At 44.3% G+C, this 24,949-nt stretch overlaps 1 protein-coding gene across 1 annotated transcript; it reads right to left on the bottom strand.

Moving 5' to 3' along the window:
- Positions 1 to 44: 44 nt before the first annotated feature.
- On the bottom strand, positions 45 to 24,169 carry HDAC1 (histone deacetylase 1). Its single transcript, XM_016217665.2, has 14 exons — positions 24,063 to 24,169; positions 18,564 to 18,676; positions 11,841 to 11,958; positions 7,805 to 7,879; positions 6,031 to 6,169; positions 5,432 to 5,573; positions 4,252 to 4,344; positions 2,971 to 3,079; positions 2,748 to 2,888; positions 2,181 to 2,289; positions 1,956 to 2,086; positions 1,533 to 1,685; positions 941 to 989; positions 45 to 668 (listed from the first exon to the last, which is right to left on the bottom strand). Exons 1-14 carry the CDS (start codon positions 24,109 to 24,111, stop codon positions 641 to 643), a joined length of 1,449 nt encoding a protein of 482 aa, XP_016073151.1. The 5' UTR covers positions 24,112 to 24,169; the 3' UTR covers positions 45 to 640.
- Positions 24,170 to 24,949: the final 780 nt, after the last annotated feature.

The raw sequence follows: 24,949 nt of genomic DNA, 5'->3' as shown, positions 1-24,949 counted from the left end.
GGAGGTCAAAATCAACCCAGGGATACTGTGAGATGAGAGGAGGGTATAGAAATGTACCATTTTATTACAAAGATTCTCACACACAAAAAAAAAACGAAAATAGTATCTCAAAAAGGAAACTACCAATCTCTACCGGCAGAATGGGGGAGGGAGGGGGAACAGAAGTCAGGTAGTATGAGTTTCTTAACTCACTTGGGGCCAGTGGGAAGGTATAATAGAACCAATCTAAATATGGCTGATGCTACCTTAAGGAGTCTGTAAAGAACAGGGGAAGTCCCTAAAGACGCAGCCACTCCTAGAATGCTTAATAAGGGAAGCTTTCCAAAGCTACTAAGCAGGAATTTGGCATTTCAAAATTTTGTCCTATGGATGTTTAAGAGAATAGAATCCCTTCCACCCAGAACTGGCACCCTTTATGGTTCAAAATTAAGAACTGGGGCGGGATGGCAGGGCAGCTATTCGAAGAGTTCACCCAGCACGTGTGCCCTGGGCTTGGGGCCCTGGTTCCTGTCTAGTCCCTGGGGATATTTATATTTAATATATTTTTATATAAATACACAGAAATAGAAAATATAAAATCTGAGGGGTTGCAGGAGAAAGGTGGGGCACTTTGCAAGAAGCCAGAACTGGAGAGGTCTGCTCAGGCCAACTTGACCTCCTCTTTGACCCTGTGGAGAGAGCAGAGACTGGCATGAGATAACCTACCCGAGGCCTTGAAGTGCAGGTACAATGATTTATTTTCACAGGACCCCAGCTGCCCAGGTGACTGCTGCGGGCTGGGGCTTCCTACCTCTGCCTAGGACTGCAGAGACAGACTGGTCCCTGAAAGAGGCTTTTGTAAGCTAGACCAGCTGTCCCTGTGCCTTCCCCCAGTGTAATGGGACAAAGGGGCTGGTGCACCAATGCCAGGGAGATGGCTAACAGACAGCTCCTTCCTCACCCTTTGGCTTCTTGCTTGTCCTCCTTGGTTTTCTCCTCTTCTGTGACTTCTGGAACATAAAAGTGCAGGGATGGCCAAACACAGCCCCTCCGTAAAGACCCATGGGACCTTTGCTTACCCAGAAACCCCTTCCCCACACTACAGCTCAAAGGACATAAAAAAAGAGAAAAGCCCATCCCAGGTCCACCCAGTGAGCCCTGTAGAGAACAAACAGGTCTGACCGGTTTCCCAACTTGCTGGAGCCTGAACCTGGTGGGAGGAGGCAGCCCCCTGGGAAACTGGGGTGAAGTGCCAGGAAAAGGGCTTGGGTGGTATGTGAGGGCCACGCTCCTGACCACAGGGAGCCCAGGCATGTCCCTGGCTTTGGAGCCTGGCAGGGCTCAATAAGCCAGGGGAGATGATGAATCGAGTTTCATTCTTTTGTAAGCCCTGCCACTTCTGGGAGCCACTGAAAGGCCCAAGGAGCTGAGGAAGAGCCCCACAGGAGCTGGCAGGGCCCAAGTCAGCTCCCTCCTCCCAGCGCCCTACATACATTCATCCTCCTCCAGGACCTGGGGCTCAAGACCCAAGTCCTGGTCCAACCCAAACCCACCTTTCTTCTCTTCTGGGTCTTTCTCTTTTTCATCCTCTGTTTTGACTCTCTTGGCTTTTTTGAAGTTGGAGGAATTCTTGCGACCGCCTTCCCCCTCCTCATCAGAGTCGGAGAACTCTTCCTCACAAGCAATTCGTTTGTCAGAGGAACAGACTGGGAAGCAATGGAAAATATTGAGAGAGGAAAATATTGAGAGAGCAGAGTGCCCAGTGCTTCCCCAGGAGTGTCCTCAAGAGACACCAAAGGAAGAAGACAAAGAGAAGGGGAGAGGGAACTCAGGTTCCCTAATTGTTCCTACAGGCACTACAACTTGGGTTTCTCAACAGATGGGTAGCCTGGGGGAAACGTGGACCCAGGAAAAGTGGAGGGAAGTCAGAGCTTCCCACTCAGTGGGAAGCACAGGACCCTGGGTCTGGGTCTTACTCGAGATGCGCTTGTCAGGGTCTTCTTCATCCTCATCGCCACTCTCCTCTGGAATGGCATCCTCGGGAATCGCCTGCATCTGGACCCCCGGTGCGTGGGGCAGCATTCTCAGGTTCTCAAACAGTCGCTGTCTATGGCCAATGGTAGAGAGGGTGGCTGGGTTCTAGTAAGGGACAAACTACAGCCTGCAATGTTCCATCCAGGGGTGTCTGAGAATATACTCACTTGATCTTCTCCAGGTACTCATTTGTGTTCTGGTTAGTCATATTGGAAGGACTGATGTGAAGTTTGAAATCTGGTCCAAAGTATTCAAAGTAGTCGTTGTATGGAAGCTCTAATTGGGGGGTAGCAGATAAGAGTCATGAGACCTAGCCAAACCATGGGACCCTGAGAAAAACATTTGTAGGTTTATCTGGACCTGTCAGCCCAACTATCAAAGAGAAGAATGCCTCCAAGATAGGGTGAGAAGGGTGTCTATAGTAGAAAAACTTAGGCAATGCTTACTGGGAGCACTCCCTTACTCACTACACCCCAGTTACCCTACAGAGGAGAAATTCCAAAACTATAAATAACCACTGATAATTTTGTTCAGACCAAAGGAGGGAGAGGGGATAGGGTCAAAAAGGACTCAGGAAAAATTGATGGCTGTAGCCTGACAATCACAAGAGAATAGGCAAGAGAATCAATGACTAGTATTGGAAGAGAGGTCATTCAGCCAATAGGAAAGTAGTTGTGAACTTAAAGACATGAGCTCCAGCCCCACCCAGCCCAACCTTGCCCTCGAGCTATTACCATTAGGAATCTCTGTGTCTAGTGCCACAGCTGTTTCGTATGTCCAGCATCGAGCAACATTACGAATGGTATAGCCACCTCCTCCCAGCATCAGCATAGGCAGGTTAAAGCTCTTCACAAATTCCACACACTTGGCATGCCCTTTGGTGGAAGAAGGTGGTGCTGGGTTATAGGAGCACCCAGCAGGACCCTTCCCACCCAGCCCTATGCTACCTGGTCTCACCTTTGATGGTCAGATTGAAGCAACCTAACCGATCCCCAGACAGGGAGTCCGAGCCACACTGTAAGACGACTGCACTGGGCTGAAACATCTCCATTACTTTGGATATGACCTAAAGGACACATCCTGGTCACCACCAGCCTCAAGAAAAGCTATGTGATGTTCTGGGCTAAAAAGAGTGGGTGCAGCACTTTCTTCTGTATCTTTCCATTCACCCACATTGTGGGTGGCAGATAAAAAGAAGTATCAGTCTGGGGTATTGGTTTCCCCACTTTGGATTTCAGTTTTCCAATCTAAAAGGATCTCCAAGGGCCTCCTAGCGCTACTAACACTGAACCTAGAATGGCCTCCGTGTCAACTCCGAGTCCCTACTTTCACTGCCCAAGCTCCAGTGCCACTTCCTCTAGGAAGTCATTCTTACCCTTAGCTGCATCCGCTCTACTCACCTGGTCCTATAGACTTTGAGCCTGGTATTGTAAGGAACCATTTCACTTTTTTATATCTCATTCTCACAACTAGAATCTAACGCTACTGAGGACAGAAACCATAACTTGGGCTTCTGTCACCTGCCCTTACTATAAGGCACAAGTTAGGCATTTGGTGTTTGCTGACTATTCTGTTACTCTATTAATGGTTCCCTGCTGCTAACAAGTGAAGATTTAACTCCTCAGAGTGACATTCAAGGCTCCCTCTGAAATACTGACCCCCAACATACATTTCCTACATCCTTCAACACTCTTCCCACACATCACACTGCCCTTCATACAGCTACATATTGATACCACTGTTCCCTCTGCTGAATGCCACCCCTCCCATCCAGCCCCAGCTCCTTCTCCACATGGGTAACTCCTCATTTTTCAAAGTCTAGCTCAAAATGTCACCACCTCTGTGAAACCATCTGACTATCCTCTCCCCAGCCCAGGCAGGAGCCTGAATCTCAATCCTCTGGTTCATCCCTCAAAAACAGTACTAACTACACACTGTTTGGTATATGCCTACCTCCAACACCCTAAACTGTGAGGTCTTCAAGGCCATCGATCATGTCTTAGGTATCCTCATATCTGAGAGGCCCTGACTCACAGAAGGTATCAACAAATATTTGGATGAATTTTGTTTCCGGAACTGAGCACACAGCATGCAATCCAGGGTTGAAACACATCTCCCAACCAGCCTCTCAGTGAGCAAAGATTCCTGAGATATGGGGTGGGGGTGGGGGGGGTGTCTTTGCTACCCCTCCCTTAGACCAATCCTGTTTGTAGCCCAGGTGGTGGATAAACCACTTACCGGTTTGAAAATGGCCTCATAGGACTCGTCATCAATCCCATCTCGAAGCGGGTAGTTAACAGCATAATACTTGCCTTTGCCAGCCCCAATATCCTAATCAAGGGGAAATTAAAGTAAAACTGAAAAATGAAGCTAGGAGAAAGTTTAAGGATGGGGGCTGGAAGGCTAAAAAAAAGAGGCAGTGGTTCTAAGAGACAAGGAGGGCCCATGAGGTGAACCAGGGATAGAGCAGGGACACCTTGGTTAGTACTATTCCCCTCAGTGGCAAGTCTAGCTCACAGCTCTTTACACACCACTGAGTCTGTACCCAAACTGAGAATTGTCTGTGAGGCCAGACATTAAATATCCTATCCCACAGCACAAAGACCTCTATCTTTGGATTGGGTTAGAACTGGCTGGTGACTGGGTCACAGAATACCTACCAAACCAACCCTTTCCTCTCCAGAGATCTTTACTGTTCACTCCTCTACCCATCTACCCTCCCCTCTCTAGGGCGGTATGGAGGGGAAGCAAAGGAAAGAGTTCTTCAAAATCGTAAATGCTCAGTTACTCTAATGCTAACCATACCAAACAACTGAGTTAGTGCCACTTTTTCACCCAAGGGCTATTGGCATGATAAAGTGGCTGGTTTCACTATATTCATACTAATAACAGAACAGTTCAATGAATTAGCTTCCAAGGATTCTTAAAGGTCCATGGATGGACTTCAGTAAAGGGAGGTGTCTATTAACTATTCAATATCAGATGTAAAATTTCATGTACTTTTCTGGGGGGAGGATCTACAGCTTTCAGTCAATGGTCAAAGGGGAAGTGACCTAAAAATGTTAAGAACCCGTGAGATGGTTCATAAGGGTCCCAATTCCTAGCCAATGGGAAAGGACCTAATGTTTCTAGCCTAAAATTCAAGCCATATGGGACATCTGAACAGTGTAATGCAATTCAGCTGTGGCCAGGAGGGAAGTGTACAAGTCAGGCAACCCCATCCCTCCCAATCCTCTATGTCCCATCATTCCCTTCCTCCAGAATAAGGGAGGAAAGGAGACTATGGTTAGGTGTCCCAGGCTGGAGTATGGTGTTCTGAACAGCAGAAAAGCCAGGAAATGGTTTTTGGTGACATGAGATAGGAGAGTTAGAGCTGGCAGTTGAGGGTGAGCTGGTTGGCCCTAAAGGGAGTTCTCACCCGTAGGTCCCCAGTTCCTGGGAAGTACTCTCCATATTTATGGAAGGACACAGTCATGACCCGGTCTGTGGTATAGAAGGCCTCTTCCACGCCATCGCCATGGTGAATATCAATGTCAATATACAGCACTCTCTGGTGATACCTAGGATCAAAAGGGGGTCAGGGGTCTGGTGGCTCTTTCCGAGTGGGACGCGCCAAGGGCGCCAGGTCCCAGCTTACCGAGCTGGCTGCCTCCCTCAGGTATCTCTAAGCACCAGAGACGTGGAAACTGGCTGAAGGAAGGTGGAAGAGCGGCAGGGTGTCTCCAGAGGCCTGACCAAGCCGACCAAGTCCGATCTTCCTACTCTATAGCCAGGGTCAACTCCAGCCACACAGGGACACTCTGGAGGCAGGATCTGAGCAGCACCTGCCCCTGATCTTGCCGTGGGCTCAGATCAAATCAAGACCCCGTCAAGGAGAGAGTGGCCAGAGACACTCACCGAACATATCCTAGCCAGCACACTGCTAGGAAAAGCAACTAGGGAGGCAAGCCCAGGGGAAAGGTAAGTGGGAACCTGGCCTAAGGTGCTCCTCCAAAAGACAAGGCCAGGCAGGCATACTTTAGCAGTTCCAGGATGGCCAAGACGATATCATTGACGTAACAGAAGCCAGATGCCTCGGACTTCTTTGCGTGGTGCAGGCCCCCAGCCCAATTCACAGCGATGTCCGTCTGCTGCTTATTAAGTTTCACAGCACTTGCTGGGCGTGGGAAGAGAGAACATAAGCCTATTACCAAGCCATTATCCCCCTCCCCTCAAGAAGCCCAGTGAGAGGTAGAACCTGCCTATTCAACAGCTGTATTGTACAATTTACAAACCAGTCTTTCCCCTCCCATCTCATTCCCACAGGCAGTAAATATATTACTCTTAAAAAGCTGTTTTCTAAACTGAAGGTGGTAACCCTTTAGTATGCCTTAAAATTGGTTTAGTGGGTCATGACCAGTATATATATTTTTAAACGAAACAGAGTAGGAAAAAAATATCAGAATAACAGTAAAGGTAACTGTTCTTCTGTAGAACTGGCTTCAGGGTGAGATAGGGTTTTTAAATGAGAAAGTGTGCACACGCGCGTGTGTGTACACACAACCTGGATTGCAAATATAAATGTATTTCTTACCATGGTTCACAGTAAAAAATTTTGTGGATACCAAAGGTGGTAGAGGCTCAAAGTACAAATAGGGGAAATACCCACTCAAGTGTTCAAGTGCATTTGTGGCATTTGTTAAAGTGTAATTTTAACAGCAATAAAAACATGAAACAATCCAAATGATCCAATAAGAAGGGACCAATTATATCAACAGAAGTAGGTCCATAATATGGAATAACCATGTAGCCACTAAAAATCATGCTATATCTACTGCAGATAGAAAAACTTCAAAGATTTACTAAGTTAAAAAATGGAGATACAAAAATGTGTGTGAGTGTGTGTATATGCACAACACATTTTTGTAAAATATAGATGTATATATGTTATGTCCAGATATATCCACACAGGAAAAAGAATGGCTGAATAAACTCTAAAATGGTAACAGTGGTTATCCATTGACAGTGTGATTGTGGGCAACTTTTTTTTTCTGAGATTACACTGGGTAGTGGAAGGGAGGGGGAAGGAGAGAAAACAAGCATAAGAAAATAAATATTTGTTAAGAAAAAGGGTTTAGAGTAATTCTAGAGGTAATCTAGAAGTTACTAATGGAAGTGGGCAATATTTAGGGCATATTTCTGACCTCAGAGATAATTACCATGCTCTTCTATAAGACACAAATGATGACATTTCCCATTTTTATAGCACTATGCAGTTCACAAATTGCTTTTATGTACAGCATCTTAACAACCCCATAAGGTCAGCAGAGAATTCTTGTATATAAGATCTCTTGGTAGGAGAGAACAGTCAAGGACACCTGTCAGTACCACATCAGAGACTGAGCCTGGGCTGGTACTGAACCAGAAGTACATTTGAAAGACCTAAGGTAAAACCCCATAGGACTGCCCTGGCCGGTGTGGCTCAGGGTGGTTGAAGGGTTGAGACTTCAATTCCAAGTCAAGGGCACATACTTGGGTTGCAAGTTTGATTCCTGGCCCCGGTCCAGGCACCTGTGGGAGGCAACCAATCGATGTGTGTCTCTCTCTGACCCCCTTCCTGCCCTTCCACTCTCTCTAAAAATCAATGGAAAAGGTGTCCTCAGGTGAGGATTTACAAAAAACAACAATACCCAAAAACCCATAGGACCATTTCATATGGTCACAGATCAGCCCTACTGGGACAGTGACCTAAAAGATAGACCTCACTATTACAACCCAGCACAGCCCTCCAGGAGGAAGGTATGTTCCTTACCCACAGAGCCACCAGTAGATAACTGACAGAACTCAAACAGGCCATCAAACACTGGACAGTCTTCACCGACGTTGACTTGAAAGACATAAGCAAAAGGTTAGTTTCCACAATTTCCTTTAGTTTTTATCTATTTATGAGCTGATGGAAAAAAAAAAATTTGGATTCAGAAGGCTTGGGTTCTAGTCCAAGCTCTACTACCTAATGGCCGTCTGTATAAGTGGGTCACATCATTTAACTTCTTTGAGCTTTGGCTCATTATCTATAACAAGTGATAATGATCCCCACCTCACCCCATTGTTGAGAAGATGAATAGAAATCTTACATGAGGGAGCATTTAGCAAGTAAGTACTTGGAAAAATGTTGATTCATTCTTTGAGGGAGAAAAATTTAACCTCTTCTTCCAGTCTGGGTTTGTTCCTAGAGCTCACTCTGGCTGACCAACAAGGAAATTCACTGAGCATTTAACAACATGCCAGACACTGTGCTAAATGCTTTCAATACCTGACATGATTTATCCTCACACAACCTTATGAGGTAAAATTTGGTCCTATTTTATAAATGGGGAAACAGGCTCAGAGAGGTGAACTGCTAGTAAATGGCAGAGGCAGTATTCAAGTATTGGTCTGTCTATCCTAAAAGCCTATGAAAACATACCCTGGCTTTTTCTCTGTAATTTCACATACACAATCTCATCTGATCCTCATAACAACCCCATGAGCTGGACAAGACAAATATTAGCCCCACTGAAGAGGAACAAAGAGATACGGGGAAGTTAAGTGACTTGCCCAAGGTTATACAACCAGGCAGTGGCAAGAACCAGAATCAGAGTCCAGGTGTCTTGAATCCCACGGTCCAGTGCTCTTTCTACTATACCCACAAGTGACAACTGGAGTAAAGTTATTTCAGGCCTGAAGGGGTAAAAGTACAAACTAACACATAGTGATGAAACACATGCAAACCATAATGCAAATGAAGTGAAAAAGACAGGAAGGGAAGCATATCTGAAGGTTATAGACTCACAGAGCCAAAGAGGAATCCTATGGCTCCAAGTCTCCTCTTACAGAAAAGGATGCTGATACATCAGGACTTTAGGGGTAGGGGTGGGGCCACAGTCTTATTCTCTTGCCCTAGACTTCCCATTACACATCCAGGTAACAACAGTTGTGTTCCCAAATTAGACCAAGGAAGAGGACCCCTAGGATGAGGAGGGCAGCAGAGCCCAGCTAGGACTGTGGTAACTTCTTGAGATACAGCTGAAGCTCAAGGTTTGCAATAACCACAAGAGTTACCAACTCTGGCATTGCCCTAAACTTGAAGGGTGCCCTGATCTGATGCCCTACCAAGACAAATGCTCAGAGAAAGTGTGACCTGCATAAGGGGGTACACAGTGGGTGGCTCTCTCCCTAGCTTCCCTGGTAAACACTGGGAGGCTGTGTCAATAAGAACTTTGGTCCCTGGGGCCAGGCTACTTATCCATTGGCAACCAATTCCCAGCTCTGGCTGCTTCCTCCTGCAGTGGGTTTGGCCTGCCTGGGTTTCCAACATTTTGCTCGCATTCTCATTTGGGATGTAGAGCCTCCATGGGAGGAAATGGGTGTTTTAGACACAAGAAAATAATATTTTATTTCAGGCCTCAAACCAATATGTGGCTAAAATGTTCCCAGCTCAACAAGATGCATGGTATTAAACACTAACTTGAGGTGTTCAGGGAGGCTTCAACTGTACTGGTAATATTTTCTTTTGTAGGCTGGCAGTGGGTACATGGATGTCCAATATATTATTTTTATATTTCTTTTGTGTGTCTGAAATATTTTATATGCAACATATTTAAAAACACCCCAGAATCAAGAGACTAGAATTCCATTCTCCATACTACCACTGGAGAATTCCATTTTCCATTCTTGCTGTGTGACTTGAAAAGGCATTTTACCTTCCTGGGTCTCAGTCTGTACATCTATAAAATGGACAAGAACGGCTCCAAGTTTTACCACCATAAGTCCCTTTTATCGTGTTTCCACCATGAGTCTCATGTTCTGACAGACTATCTGCCAAAAAACCTGCATTTATTCATGTTCCCATTTTAATTTCTGATCGAAGTTCTCAAAGACTCAAAGTGACCACAAGGCATTTATTACATTCTAGCCAAGAGCAAGGAAACCAGACTTAGTTGGTCTTATTACAGGTATAATTTCCTACGTTAGGTATTGGTAAACATTTAAAAAGAGCTCAGTTCACGCCCGGCTGAGCGTGGCTCAACAGTTGAGCAACCACCTAAGATCAGGAGATCAAGGTTCGATTCCCGGGTTGAGGGCGCAATCCCCAGTAGGGGGTGTGCAGGAGGCAGCTGATCAATGACTCTCTCATCATTGATGTTCCTAGCTCTTTCCCTCTCCCTTCCTCTCTCTGAAATCAATAAAGATATATTTAAATTAAAAAAAAAAGGAGCTCCGTTCTTACATCCCTGATATCTCTGTAGACACCACTGGTTATAAAGCACTGTACTAAGTGACATCTCTCTATAATCCTATGAATCAAGTCAATAAGGTTTCTTGAAGTCCTTAGAGAGCCTCATCTTTCCTATTGCTCACCTTCAATGAGAGAAAATCCCAGGTCTAATTTTTGAATGCACAAGTTTAGAGTGCTGGTTTCAGGAAAATTAGAGCAAATTGGGAGCCAGAGCCAAACCTGTGTACTCCTGAGGGCCTAATATTTTGTCTGCCTTGACAGATTTGAAAATAACAAAAGTCATTAAGTCATACTAGCAAAAGCTACTATTCAGTGATAGTTGGTGCTTTGAATATGTTCTCTCACTCACCACCCCCAACTTCTACTATAAGACAGACATTACTGTCTTCTTTTTAAAGGGAAAGGAAAACAGGCTCAGAGAGGCTAGGAGGCTTACTCAAGAATACATATCTAAGTGGCAGAGCTAAGGGATTCAAACCAAGACATCAAAGCTCATTTTCTTGCCTCAACACCAAACTGCTTCTCTAATGAGAGCCCTCTTTGCTGACAGTGGAGCCTGATTACTAGTCTAAATAGGTAATGGAAACCCCTAAAGCCATCTAGAGCAAAGGAATGAATTTGTCTCACCTTGAAAGGAAATAAGACCCTGCTAATTCAGAGAGCAAATACTTCACTTAGAAGGGGCAGCAGCTCCTGGAATTGTGAAACCTAATGCTTCAAAGAGGTTCTCTGTGGTTCTGTAATCATTACCTGCACAATTATTGCAACGAATAAATAACTTTCTGCCTTGGGACTCAGACTACCTTGTGGCAGTAGCAACAAATAAGTGCTACAGGTTTCCTGATATTTCAAAATAAGCTGTCATAAACTATCACAATCTCTTCTAGACAATGCTGTTACATTGTTTTACAGAGATCTTAGGTGCTAAGAGAGAATTTCTAAAATTACACAAGGGCCAAGTCACATATGATAGTTCCTCCCAAATTTGAACGTATTTCCCCCCCACAGCTAAAATTATCCCCATAATTTCTACAAATTGAGTGTTGCTTCTGAAATGGAACCTGTTCTGAGTTTCGAGTCCCAAGAGGCAGGGGTAGAATCACCTCAACTCAAAGATTACATCATCCAGAGTATGTCCTAATTGGCTGCTAAATTCTCAATTAATACTCACAGAGTGGGAGCAGTTAGTTGTATGTGATGACATCCAGTCCACTTTACAAAAGAAAAATCTGAGGGGAAGTGACTTACCCAGTCAGTTAAGAGTCAGAGTCAGAGCTGGGACCTAAATCTCCTATCCCCCTCCCAAGTCAGTGCTTTTTCCATTACAACTACAGTTTTCTTGGCAAAATGTTGTGAACCTAACTGGATGAGGTTCAATCTCCATTCCTTACAATCAGAAACCAAAGGAAAACCAAAAGAGAAAAAAGAAGTGCTCTGGCACCCTTGGGAGGCAAGGGAAATCAGATGTCAGCTGACTGGGAGGAACAAAGGAAAGCAGGGTGGGCCCCTCCAACTGATAGGGAGATCCAACTGTGGACCTGAAAGTAGGGAGCAAACAGAATGGACTTACATCTCTGCATCTGCTTGCTGTACTCAGACATGTTATCTGGGCGGATGGAGCGCAAGAATTTTATGTAGTCATCGCTGTGATACTTGGTCATCTCCTCAGCATTGGCTTTGTGAGGGCGCTAGAGGGCAGAGAGGAGAAAGGGCATGTTATTCTTAACTACATGCCAGTCTTCACTCAGTATAGTTTGAACGCTTATATCTGCCCAGCATTAAGCTAGATGCTTTGAAGGATAAAAAGAAATTACTGAATAGATTCAGGCCTCAAGAAACTTATAATCTAATTAGGCAAATAAGATTATCAAAGGAGATTTGGTATCAGAAGACCCAGACTGCAACTCAACTTCTGTTGCTTTGGCAAGTCTACCTCTTGAGCCTCAATTTCCTCATTTACTATTTAGGAATAACATCTACCTTACAGGGAAGTTGTGAGAATTGAATAAGATTATTAAATCTTTATAAATTGTGAAGCACTTTACAAATTATTATTTTTAATATTAAATATAACAATATATAACTATGGGCCAAATGGCTCCAAAAGTTCAAGAAGGGGTGACTAATAATTGAAAGAGATGGGACATCTTTTATAAATCATCATCACACCAACAATTCTGTTGACATCCTCCCCATTAAAACTTGGCAGGGTAATTTCCTGGTTATCCCAACATCGGATTCCTCCTCTCCTCTTTTAAAAAATTCTCTTCCTCTCACCCCTTCAAGGTAGGTCTTCTTCAAAGATGACCCTCTTCTTTTCTAATTACCAATACTTCTATCATTTATAAAGCATTTTCAATATACAGCTAACATTATTTCTTTTGTGCCAGTCACTGTTTCAGACACTTTATATACTATCTCATATGACTCTTACAACCTTTTAAAGTTTATACTATTATCCTCACTTTGCAGTAAGGAAACTACAGCACAGAGGTTAAGTAGTTTACCCAAGGTTACACAGTCATAAGCTGGATTAGGAAACCCAGAGGTCTGGCTCCAGGTACAATTTGACTCTCATTTAATTCTCAATTAAATATAATGAGAAATATAAGACTGAAAGACAGATACTGTTTTATTAAAGAACACCCATAGTGAAAGAAGTAAGGCTTTGCTCCAAATACTTAGGTGTTTTGTGTTGCCTTTTCTTTTTTTAAAAATATATCTTTATTGATTTCAGATAGAGGAAGGGAGATAGAAACATCAATGATGAGAGTCATTGATTGGCTGCCTCCTGCACGCCCCTGGATAGAGCCCGCAACCCAGGCATTTGCCCTGACCTGGAATCAAACCTTGATCTCCTGGATCCTAGGTCGACACCCAACTGCTGAGCCATGCCCAGCTGGGCTGTGTTGCTTTTTCAAAACTATATTAAGCCCTTGCCCTAGCCGGTGTGGTTCAGTTGGCTGGTGTTGTCTGGTGCAACTAAAGGTTGCTGGTTACATTCCTGGTCAGGGCACATGCCCGGGTTGCAGGCTCGATCTCTGGTAGTGGGCTTGCAAGAGGCAGCCATCAATGTTCCACTCTTACATCAAAGTTTCTCTCTTCTGTCCCTGCCCTCTCTCTAAAAATCAATTTAAAAAATTTAAAAATCTAAAAAAACCCACAAAAAACCAACAACTAAAAAAACTACATTAAGCCCTTTATTCTCTTCACAATGCTGTCAAAGCTCCAATTTGATCCTGGCCAGGTGGCTCAGTTGGTTGAAGCATCGTCCCAAACACCAAAAGATTTCAGGCTTGATACCCGGTCAGGGCACATGCCTAAGCTTCATGTTTGGTTCCCAGCCAGGGCATGTACGCGCCTAAGCTTCATGTTTGGTTCCCAGCCAGGGCATGTACGCGAGGCAACCGATATGTTACTCACATGGATGTTTCTCTCTTCCCTTCGTCTCTCTCTGAAAACCAATAAAAAAATCTTATAAAACAAAAACACAACTCCACTTTGACTATCCCTTTTAAATAGATGACTACCCAAACTCTCCATCTTAATCTCTGTTCTAGCCCCAGCCAGATTCACAATCCCAACACCTTCACAGCCAGCTCCACCCATGAATCCTAGAGGCACTTCAAATTCAACTTAATTTTCAGAACTTCTCTTTTACTATTTTTGTGAATGATGCCAACACCTACATAGGCTGAAAACCTAAGTGCCAACTTTAACTCCATCCTTTCTTGCCTTCCACTTCAATCCATGGCCAATCCCTTTCATCATCCCTCCATTATCTTGACTGAATCTACCACCTTATTTCTCTCCCATGCTCCTCACTTCCAGGTTTCCTAGTCTAACCACCATCCACCCAGAAGCTCAAGCCTGAGTATTACCTTTGATTCCTCTTTCCTCAACTCCTACATTCAAGTTCTCTAGAAACTAATGCCAAATGTATCTGTCAAATCTGTCTACTTCCAGCCCAAACCACATTTTTGGCTTGGATTATGGCAACAATCTCCTAACTGGTATCCTAGCCTTAACCTTAGGAATTGTGAATCTGTTCTCAACCCTACCAGCCTCACAGCCAGAGTAATCTGTCTCAAATTCAAACTGAATCATGTTACACCCATCTAAAAACCCTTCAGAGTCTTCATTACTTGGGAAACCAAAATAATCTGGTCCCTGCTCACCTTTTTAGAATTCCTCTAAATATTTTATAATCTAACCCAGGGAACACGAAATTCAAAGCACTTAAAAGGGCCAGTCAGTTTAACGTATTTGGTACTTAAACAAAAATCTGGTGAGCTGAGGGCCAGCCTAGCTAATTACTGCCATATAGGAATTTGGGCCCAACTACCAGTCTTTTGGATTAAATTTTATTTTGTCAAAGTTTGGCCACTGCCCTGGCTGGTATGGCTCAGTTGGCTGAGTATTGTCCCATGCATGGAGAGACTGTTGGTTCACTTTCTGGTCAGGGCACATGCCTGGGTTGCGGGCTGGATCCCCAGTAGGGGGCATGCAGGAGGCAGCCGGATTGATGTATCTCTCATTGATGTTTCTATCTCTCTAACCCTCACCCTTCCTCTTTCTCTAAAATCAATTAAAAAAACAATATAAAAAAATAAAATACAAAAAGAATGTTCATAGCAGCAGTCTTAATAATAGCCCAACACTAAAAACAACCCAAGTGCCCACCAATAATAAAACAGACACATTGTAGTATATTCTTTCAATGAAATACAGTGAAAATAAATACAACTACATGCATCAACATGTATGACTCTCAGGAACATGTTGAGCAAGAAGAGCAAGCCACACAATAAATACTGTATGGCTCCATTTACATAACATTCAAACATGTAACACTAAAACACGTACTGTTTAAGAACACACACTGGTAAAACTACACAGAAAAGTAAGGAAATAATAAGCCCCCAAATTCAGAGCAGAAATTAACTATGGGAAGAAGACAGGGTCAGGGAAGGGCATACGGGGTGGGGGTGGGGGGGGGGCTTTAGTAGTCATGAAAATGTTCATTTTTCTTAAACTAGGTGGTATTAATTGCAATGTGATTTATACCTTACATATATTTTATAAAAATTATTTCATATCTACATTATTTTATAAAAACATTTTTTTCAAAAAGGACAAAAGAACAGAAGGTGATGAGTAAGAAGCCTGGGAATACATAAAATTAGCATCCAAAGTAAGGAAGAGAGCAGTATTTTTGATGATGTAAATAGGGAGGTGCCTGGATGAAAAGTGGGGATATAGATTCTGGGAGCGATTAATTAGATGTGTGGAGACAGAATTGGGGAAGGGGCCCAAAAAGGTAAAATTGTGTGAAAAAGTTCTCAACATATCTCCTTCAGGTGTAGAGACAGAAATACAGAAGTAATATAACTACTCCCATGAGAAGTTCTAAGGAGCATCTTTCAGGACTGACTCTCAAAAGCCATCAATTTCAGGACAGATACTAAAATGGCTATCTGTGCTTTGGGAAAGGAATGCTAGGATCAGAGCCCAGAGAAAGGAGAGGACAGAAGAGATGAATGCAGAGAAACAATGTTGGGGGAATAGGACCAAAGATGCACTCTCAATGGAAAGGGAGGATCAGAGAAAGAAAAAGATCACATTAAAGAGAACAAGATCCAGAGATTTTGAAAGGAGAGATAACACTGAGGTTTTGCTTTAGAAGTTTATAATAAGAATACCACACATATGATATAATTTCCAATAAGGTATTACTATTTTCTATGACAGCCACAGTTGGCTGCTTCCCAAAGAGCCATTCTCTCTCTTCTTTCTTGGTAACATATCTCAATTTGGTTGGGTGTTAATGTACCCAGCCCCAGGGGTCAAATGTGATTAGTCTAAGCCAATTGCTGGTGAATGGTCTAAGGATGGCAAATGACCTAATGAGATTTAAGGGGAAATCTGTTGGGAAATTTCTGGAAAGGGTTTTCCTCTTTAATAAAAAGGAGAGTACAGGGTGGGCATAGCAGACAGTGATCCATTTAACCCTGTTCCCTTCCTCTTTGGACTGTTATATGAAGACATGATCCTTGGGGATAGCCATCATGTGACTTCAAAGCAAAAAACATGATGAAATCACATAAGCTAAGGATGGCTGAGAAGGAGAGAATAAGCCTGGATCTCTTATGACATAGCCAAAAAAAATCTTGAGACCATCTACCTCTAGACTTCTTGTTAAAAGGTTCTTTAGGAAGGAAAAAAGGACAAATGGACAGATAGAGTCACTGGAATCAGAGAGAGATGGGTTGGAGTCTTAGCTCATCTATTAATAGCTACGTGACTTTGGGCACGTTAATTATCCTCTCTGAACTTGTTTTCTGATCAATAAGTTGGGGTTGCTATAAGGATTACATGAAATAACAGGTAGCCCTGGAAGGCACCTAGCAATTGTCAATAAATTTTAGTTTATTTTCCCTCTCACTTAAAGACAGAATCCATTTTTTAATTTCTCAACACTTTTCATGGAGGTTAATATAGTCCCTGGGGTATGACAGTACTCAACAAAAATATGTTGAATGAAAGAGGGCTTGAGGTGACTCTTGAAGATAAGTAAGATATGACTGGGCACAGTAAATAATCCTCCCAATCAGGATGGTGTGGAAAGACGCAGATTCTGATTTGGCTGACTTGGAGGGCAAAGAAGGAAGAGTCAGGAAAGAAGGCAAGTTGGGGCCAGATTAGCATGGTGTAGATGGGCAACAGGCAGTTCTGGAAGATCTTAGTACTTACTATTCCACATTCAGGCATCCTCTTTATCTAAATGGTAGTCTGCTCTCTAAAGTCCCTGAAAACCTTGCTACCTTTTATGTTTTTCATTCCCAGCTGCCTTTCACACCTGAAAAATCTCTCTGATTGCAAGGTCTGACCTGCTCCTATTTCCCTTCCCTCTGGCTTCCCCAGCTGCCTCTATGGGCTCTTAGAGACATAACACAGCCATCTGGGAAGGGAAACTCATCCCCTTTCATTCTCTGGAATGGTGAGGAAGGATACTGCTGTTGCTAGGTTACTTAAGCTGCCAGCACACTTTTACAACAGACTCTTATGCTCTAAACATAAGGCAGCATGGGCCCCCAGATCCTCTTTATTTTCTCATTTGGACCTTTGCAACAGCCTCCTAACTGGCCTCCATGCTTCTAAAATACATGCCTATACCCCTCTCTCTTTCATTTAAAATCCTTCACTTGTTCTTCACTTCCTCCAGAAGAGGTTCAAACTTGGTCCACAGATGTACTGATGTGTTTATGTTTGTACATGTTTAAAAAAAACAAAAACTTGGGCCAATAAGTTTTTGCTGGATATTTTTGTTGGGAGATTTTACATATTTAGTATGAATTTCTAACTTCTCTTTAAAAACTGAAAGATGGGCCCAGCTGGAGTGGCTCAGCGGTTGAGCAACCTAGGACTCAGGAGATCGAGGTTCGATTCCCAGTCAGGGCACATGCCCAGGTTGTGGGCTTGAACCCCAGCAGGGGGCATGCAAGAGGCAGCAGATCAATGACTCTCTCATCACTGATGTTTCTATCTCTCTCCCCCCCTCTCCCTTCCTCTCTCTGAAATCAATAAAGACATTTTAAAAAAGAACAACAAAAAACCTAAAAGATGGAACTCAGCAGAAGCTGAGTCAAGAGGTTAGACAATCTATACTCTTTAGTAACTAGAGACTTGGTGCTAGTTCAACAATCTCAATCACTCTTTTTTTTTAGGCATTGGATTTTTTTACCCTGGCCCACAAGAGCTGCTTAGTACAGCACATCCAATTCTTGCTGACCTCTTCAGCTCTAGCTCCCCTCACTGACATCTGTGAGCTTTACACTACAGCAATGCCTGCACACTGAACTACTTATATTTTCCCCAAACTTACCCTATTGTTCTTACCTCTCTGCCTTTTTGTATATGTTCTTCCCCTGGCCTAGAATGCCAGTCCCCTTCTGAACTCCAGGATAAATTCTATTCAATCTTTAAAACTATGCTCAGATATCATCTCTAAGAAACATCCCAAGGCGCCCTTCCTCCTTCATTCCTCTTTATCTCTGAACTTTGTACTTTTAATTGTTGCACTTACACACTGTAGTACAATTTATTTGTGTTCATGTTAGTCTCCAGCACTAGAATGGACTCCTTAAAAACCGAATTTCTATCATTTACAGTGGTGCCTGCCACATAACAGCCACTCAACACATCTGATGAATGGGTGTTCAAGAAAATAAGATAATAAATGATGTATGGGGAGCTGATGAGATTAGGGAGGGTGGAGTTCCCAGTAACTCACATATATTTCCATTTTTCGGTAGAGACCATAGTTAAGTAGCAAATTGTGAGTCATGCGAATTCGGTGAGGCTTCATTGGGTGGCCTTGTCCATAATAGTAATTTCCAACATCCCCTGAAGAAGAAAGATGACAGTTTCAGCAACACAGACACACACTCCCAGGAGAACCCAGGAATTTTTCCAATAAACTCCTAGGCAAACTCTCTTTCTGATTCATTCTAGTCTCTAAGATTCTCACCTACCTTAAGGAAGGATAACTCCAAATGAAAAACGAAAAACAAAGCAGGGAAGCCTGGAGAGGTCAACACTTAGGGATGTCACGTCTAGTACTTGAGAGTGTGAGGGGTTCATTCCAAAGCTACCTGGGATTAGCAACGAGGGAGGTGACACTATAGCTCCAAGGAATCCACTCCCATGACAGAAAAATTATCATTAATACTCAGAATTATTATAAGCCACAGTTCACCTCTTGCACATTGTGGCACTTTATGGTGTCAAAGCATATTCACATTCATTTTTTTACTGGATCTTCACAATAACCCTGTCAAATAGTTAAGACAGAGTTTTATTCCCATTTTATAGACAAGTAAACTAAACTCTTATCTCTAGCTTCATCTACAGCAACAGCCTTCTAATTGGTCCCTCTGCCTTCAATTCAAAGTACCTGCCACAATGTCACCAGTTATTCCCCTAATACACAGCTTTGATAACATCACCCCCTGCTCAAAAATCCTTAATGGCTCCCCATCCCCTACTGGATGAAGAATAAACTACTTCAGTAACCTGGCACTCAAGGACTTTTTTTTTTTCTATCCTCACCTGAGGATATCTTTTCCATTGCTTTTCACAGAGTGGGGGACAGAGAGAGAAACATCAATGTGTGAGAGACACACTGATTTGTTGCCTCCTGCATGCCCCTGGACTGGGACTGGGGATTGAGCCTGCAACTGAGATGCATGTGGTTGGCCGAAATTGAACCCAGGACCCTTCAGTCCTCGGGCCAATGCTCTAGCCACTGAGCCAAACCCGCTAGGGCAGGACTTTCTTAATAGGCCTTTCCAGCTTCACCTCCTGTTACCTACCATCACCACCCTCCTCCACAACTCTCTCCCTCTCCCTCTCTCCTCTAGCTGGGAGTAGGCAAACTACTATAGCCCATGGGGCAAACACAATTGGTGGCCTATTTTTTGTAAATAAAATTTTATTGCCACACAGCCATGCTCATGAGTTTATTTTTGTCTATGGGTGCTTTCACATTATAATAGCAGAGTTGAGTAGCTAAATAATTGCCAGAAACTCACTCATATGTCACAAAAGCCTAAAATATTTACTATCTGGCCCTTTACAGAAAGTTTGCCAATATCTGCTCTAAACACACCAGATGATTATCAGCATCCTGAACATGCCATTTGCCTTCACCAAATATTCTTAGTTCATACTGTTCCTTTGACCTGGCAAGTCCTTCCCTGATGATCCTCATACTACAAAGCCCAACTCAAACTCCAAACATATTCTTCAGAGGCTCAAATAAAGATTCAAAGAACTGAACTAAGACTCAGAGAAGTGCCTGCTCAAGATCGCACATCCAGTATGTTAAAACTACACTGGGTTTCCCAGGTACCTACTTCGGTTTGAACTCAATTTAGAGGGCTCTGTAAGTCTACTTGGTAGACAGTTTCTGTAACAATATTCCAAAATCTAGTGAACTGCACATCCAAAGAGATCTCCTTAGGAGTCCATCAGGATGAGGCAGATTTTTCAGCACCAATGAAAAAAAGTTCCCAATCTCTTATCCATTGTGGTTTGGTGATGCCAGAAACAGGTTTCATTCCAGGAAGCAATGGACTGTGGGGAATGCCACCAACAGCATCCAAGCCATACTCCAAATCTCTTTGTCATAGACATGGCCTGGGATGATGTGACACTGGATGGTTAGGATCTCATCTTCTTCTCTCTTTTTAAACAGACTTTACTTTTTAGAACAATTGCAGAATTACAGAAAATTGCAAAGACAGTAGAGTTCTCAGATACCCACACTGTTTCCCCTATTATTAACATTTTACATTAGTAAAATAAGGGAGCCTTGTCCCACATAGGCACAGTAGCAAGGACGTCAGGCAGAAAAGTTATTCCCAGGGCCCCTCAGACAAGGGTATCAGCCATGGGATTGAGCAGAATAGGTTCTCAAGGCATTGGCTGAGTCATCCAGAGGCAGATCCAATCTGTGGGTAGTCGGGAGTCACATGGTCATTATCGTGATATATAACTGGATTCCTGCCTACCCATTTCTCTGGCATGGGCCTTGATCCCTAGCAAGTCCCTTCCCTATCAAGCCAAGATTCAGCCAGGGCTTAGACTTCAGGAACTAAGATACCTTATCTAGAAGGTTAAGAGAGTACCTGAGGGTGGGGCCCAGAGACATCATCCTCTTAACAGTTTTTAATTAGGTTGCTGAGACACTTAACTTCTGAGCAGCAGAGCCAATCTGAGTCCCAAGGTAGTGACCTGGCTGCAAAACTCACAGTTTCTTAAAAAGTAAGAAGTTTCTCTTGTCTAAAGGTTGGGTCTTTCCCCTTTTTGTCTTTTTAAATTAAGAGTGTGGAGATCACAAAACTGTGCAAACTGATAGGGCTATAAAGTCATAGGATACAGCCTCAAATGTGCCCTCACCACTGTCCAGCAATCCTCCCAAATTTATTTTCCTAGCTCCCTATTTCACAGCAGCTATTTAACAGTTATCTCTCTTTAAGATTCCTACTCTACCAACTGCTCTCCCCAATTCACAGGAAAAGAAATATTCTACTTCATCTTGAAAACTCCAACTCTCCCCATCAAACTTACCTACATTTGAACTTTTTCTTGCCACTTACCCACTCATCAAGAAGGAACTTCCTCTTGAAAGCTAGTGTCCCTACCTGTGCTCTGGAGTCCATCTCAACTGGTCTCCTCAGGAACTTCTATCATTACTAGCCCCTCTATCCTATATCTTCAATCTTTCCTTCTCTCTGGCTATTTTCCTTCTCTCTGGCTATTTTCAATAAGAATTTAAATATGCTCAACTCTCAACCACTATATCTCCCTTTTATTAAAAACCCCTTCTTTGCCCTGGACAAGCTTTGTTAAAAAGGACTCAACCTGCCTGGCCAGCATGGCTCAATGGTTGAGCACTGACCTATGATCCAGATCACAGTTTGATTCCCAGTAAGGGGAGTGCAGGAAGCAGCCGATCGACGACTCTCTCATCACTGATGTTTCTATCTCTCCCTCCCCCTCTCCCTGAAATCAATAAAGACATATTTAAAAAAAAAAAAAGGGTAAACCTGATGTCTCCTCTTCACCCACTTCAGTTCCAAACCCTGCACAGGAAACAGTTCTTGCCAATACTTGGCCACTCCCTCCCTCTCTTGGCTACTGTAACCCAACACTTTCTGGTTCACTTACATCTCAGGCGATTCCCTCTGTATCTTTACTGAGAGCCTACTAGGAGCTAGCACTGTTTTGAGGGTTGAGCATTCAGAGGTAGCCAAGACATGTTCCCTTTCCCTTAGGCATTTACTCTCTGTCCATTTCCTTAGAATCCCATCCGGGATCCTCTTCTCTTTTTACCTTATACAACTTCTTGGGTGACTGACTGCATCCTCTTCTACAATAAAATTCCCATCTGTATGCTTACAACTACCAAAAATCTCTATCTTTTCATTTCTGTCTTTAAATTATAGACCAGAATGGTCAACTGCCTACTGGACACCTCTACTTGGATATCCCCCAGACATCTCCACAAGTATTTCTGAAAAAAAACAAAACACAACAACAAACAAAACAAAATCAAAGTTATCAACTGACATGTTCTCCTCCAAATATTTAGCATCAAACTGCCCAAACCATAAACTTCGACTCCTCGCTTTCTTCCTTGCTCCAACATTCATGAATTTAATTTCTATCCCAGATAGTTCTAAGGTATAAATCTGATGATGTCACTAACCTTTTTTTAAAATTAATCAATTTTTTAAATACGTCTTTATTGATTTCAGAAAGAGGAAGGGAGGAGGAGGGAGGGAGGGAGGGAGGGAGGGACATGGATGATGAGAGAGTCACTGATCTGCTACCTCCTGCACGCCCCCCAACTGGGGATGGAGCCTGCAACCTAGGTATGTGCCCTGACAGGGAATCAAACCCAGATCTCCTGGATCCTAGGTGGATGCCCAACCACTGAGCCACACCCACCTGGGCAATGTCACTAATCTTCACAAAACTTCAATGATTCACAAGCGCCCTCAGAATAAAGTACAACTTCCTTAGGATAGTATGCCTAGCCCTTCCTGTTCAGGTTCCCATTTACTTCAGACTCATCACTTGCAACCTTTCCCTTATCCCTGCTCCCTACTTCTACATACACTCTGCACTCAAATCTATGCCTCAGGCATACTGTGTAGATAACCTGCTGTTTTTCAAAGGTGCTGTCCTCTCTCATCTCTAAACTGGTTATTTTTGCCTTCCCTGTGCCAGGCTAATAACTTCTGTTCTTCAGGTCCTAACTGAGATGGCACCTCCTTCCTTAACTCCTGAGGCTGGGCTGGGTGCCTCTTCTTGGTGCCCCTATAACACTCTGAGAGTTCCTTTATCCTAGCAAGACACTGGAGAGCAATTCTCTGTCACTATCTCCCCCTCCAAACTGAGCTGAAGATGATAAGTGACTTGTTCATTCCCCTGGTCCCAGCACCTACATGCTACCTAATTCAGAGTAAGCTGGACAGATTTTTGTTAAAAATGAAAAAGTAGCATCCTTCTCCTTCCAACCCCAAGGGCTCCATTTCCCAGTAGCAACTGCAGGCCCCGCTCAGAGACTGGAAGTGGGGGTAGGGAACAGTGGTGACCACTAGTTGGTGATTCCTGAAGGGCTCTCCCCAAAAAGGATGAGAAGGAAAGGTGCAGTGAAAGATCTTGGTATTCTCAGGAGGAAAACATACCGTTTCGACCTTCCCCATCATATTCTGCCCCCCCCCCCCCCGGACTCAGCCTCCCCTCTAGGAGTCCCACTCAAACTCTCCCATCAGACTTCAGAACTCCCCACCAAGATCACTTCAGGCTTCCCCAAGCGGCCCCCTCGGCCTCAGACTCTTCCCTCAGTCTCGACCTCCTTTCCATTCCTCTGAGGCTTCTACCGCAGGCCCGAGCTCCTTCTCTCAGCCTCCTCCCTCAGCCTCGGTCTCTTTTCCTCTTGAGCCTCTTCCCTCAGTCTCGACCTCCTTCCCCAGCCCGACCTCATTCCTCTCAGCCTCCTCCCTCAGCTCAGACTTCCCTCCTCTGAGCTTCTCCCTCGGTCTCGACCTCCTTCTCTCAGCCTCCTCCCTCAGCCCCGACCTCCTTTCCCTTCAGCCTCCTCTCTCAGCCTTTCCCCAACGCCTCGCCTCTCCCAGCCTCCCCTCGCAGGTCTCCGCAGCCTCCCGCTCCCGGATTCGGCCCGGCCAGGCCCCGCCCCCGCCGCGAGGACCGTGCTCACCGTCGTAGTAGTAACAGACTTTCCTCCTGGTGCCCTGAGTCTGCGCCATCTTGCTCGCCTCCCGTCCCTCTGGTCCGTCGGTCGGTCCGTCAGGCCTCCCGCCCGCGGCTCAGCTCCGCGTCCGACCCAGGGGGGAGGGGGCGGGCCTCTAGCCCGCTCCGCCCGCCCCTCCCAGGCTCACCTATAGCCGCGCAGCCCGGGCACTGCTCCAGCCAATCAGCTTGCGCAGGGACGGGCCCGGAACTCGGCAGGGGGCAAGGGCAGCCTGGAGAGGCAGCCCAGGGCCCCCTGGGCCTGTACCAAGGTCCGCGACAGGGGGGTGGGGGAGCTGCTTAGAGACCGTACCATTAGTCTCGGGGGAAGAAAGCCAGTCTATAAACTTCACAGTCCCATTTCGATGGTGGATGCGTGCTTGGAGATCAGAGGCCAACTTTGTTATTTTACAGAGAATCCACCGAGGCCTGCGAGCGGGGGATGTGTGACTTGCACAAGGTCACTCAACTGGATTAGAACTCGGGTTTGGAGGAGGGAGAAATTAACTGACAAAGGAAATAAAAGTGCTGTAGGTCAAGTACTGTGCAACAGCTTTACCAAGGTTATCTCAGTTATTCTAATTATTCCTCACAACAGTTTTGGAGGAGGATTTTTATCCCATTTTACAGATAAACATATTGAAGTCGAGACCTTTGTGTCTTGCCCAGAGTCATACAATTAGTAATTAAATTCAGTTTTCATTTGTACACATATTTTGAATGCCTACTATGCACCAGAGACACTGTAGCAAAGTGGTGGAACCCAGTCTTTCTTACTCCAAAGCCTACCTCCCTAATGCAGTTACCCACGGGGACTAAGGAGCGCCTTTAGGCAGGAGGAAACTGATTGCCCTT

The sequence above is a fragment of the Miniopterus natalensis genome, chromosome 9 (genome assembly GCF_054644295.1).
Source record: "Miniopterus natalensis isolate mMinNat1 chromosome 9, mMinNat1.hap1, whole genome shotgun sequence".
In the NCBI taxonomy this organism is placed as follows: Eukaryota; Metazoa; Chordata; class Mammalia; order Chiroptera; family Miniopteridae; genus Miniopterus; species Miniopterus natalensis.
The sequence above is the reverse complement of the archived record's forward strand: the minus strand, read 5'-3'. Positions and strand labels throughout refer to the sequence as shown.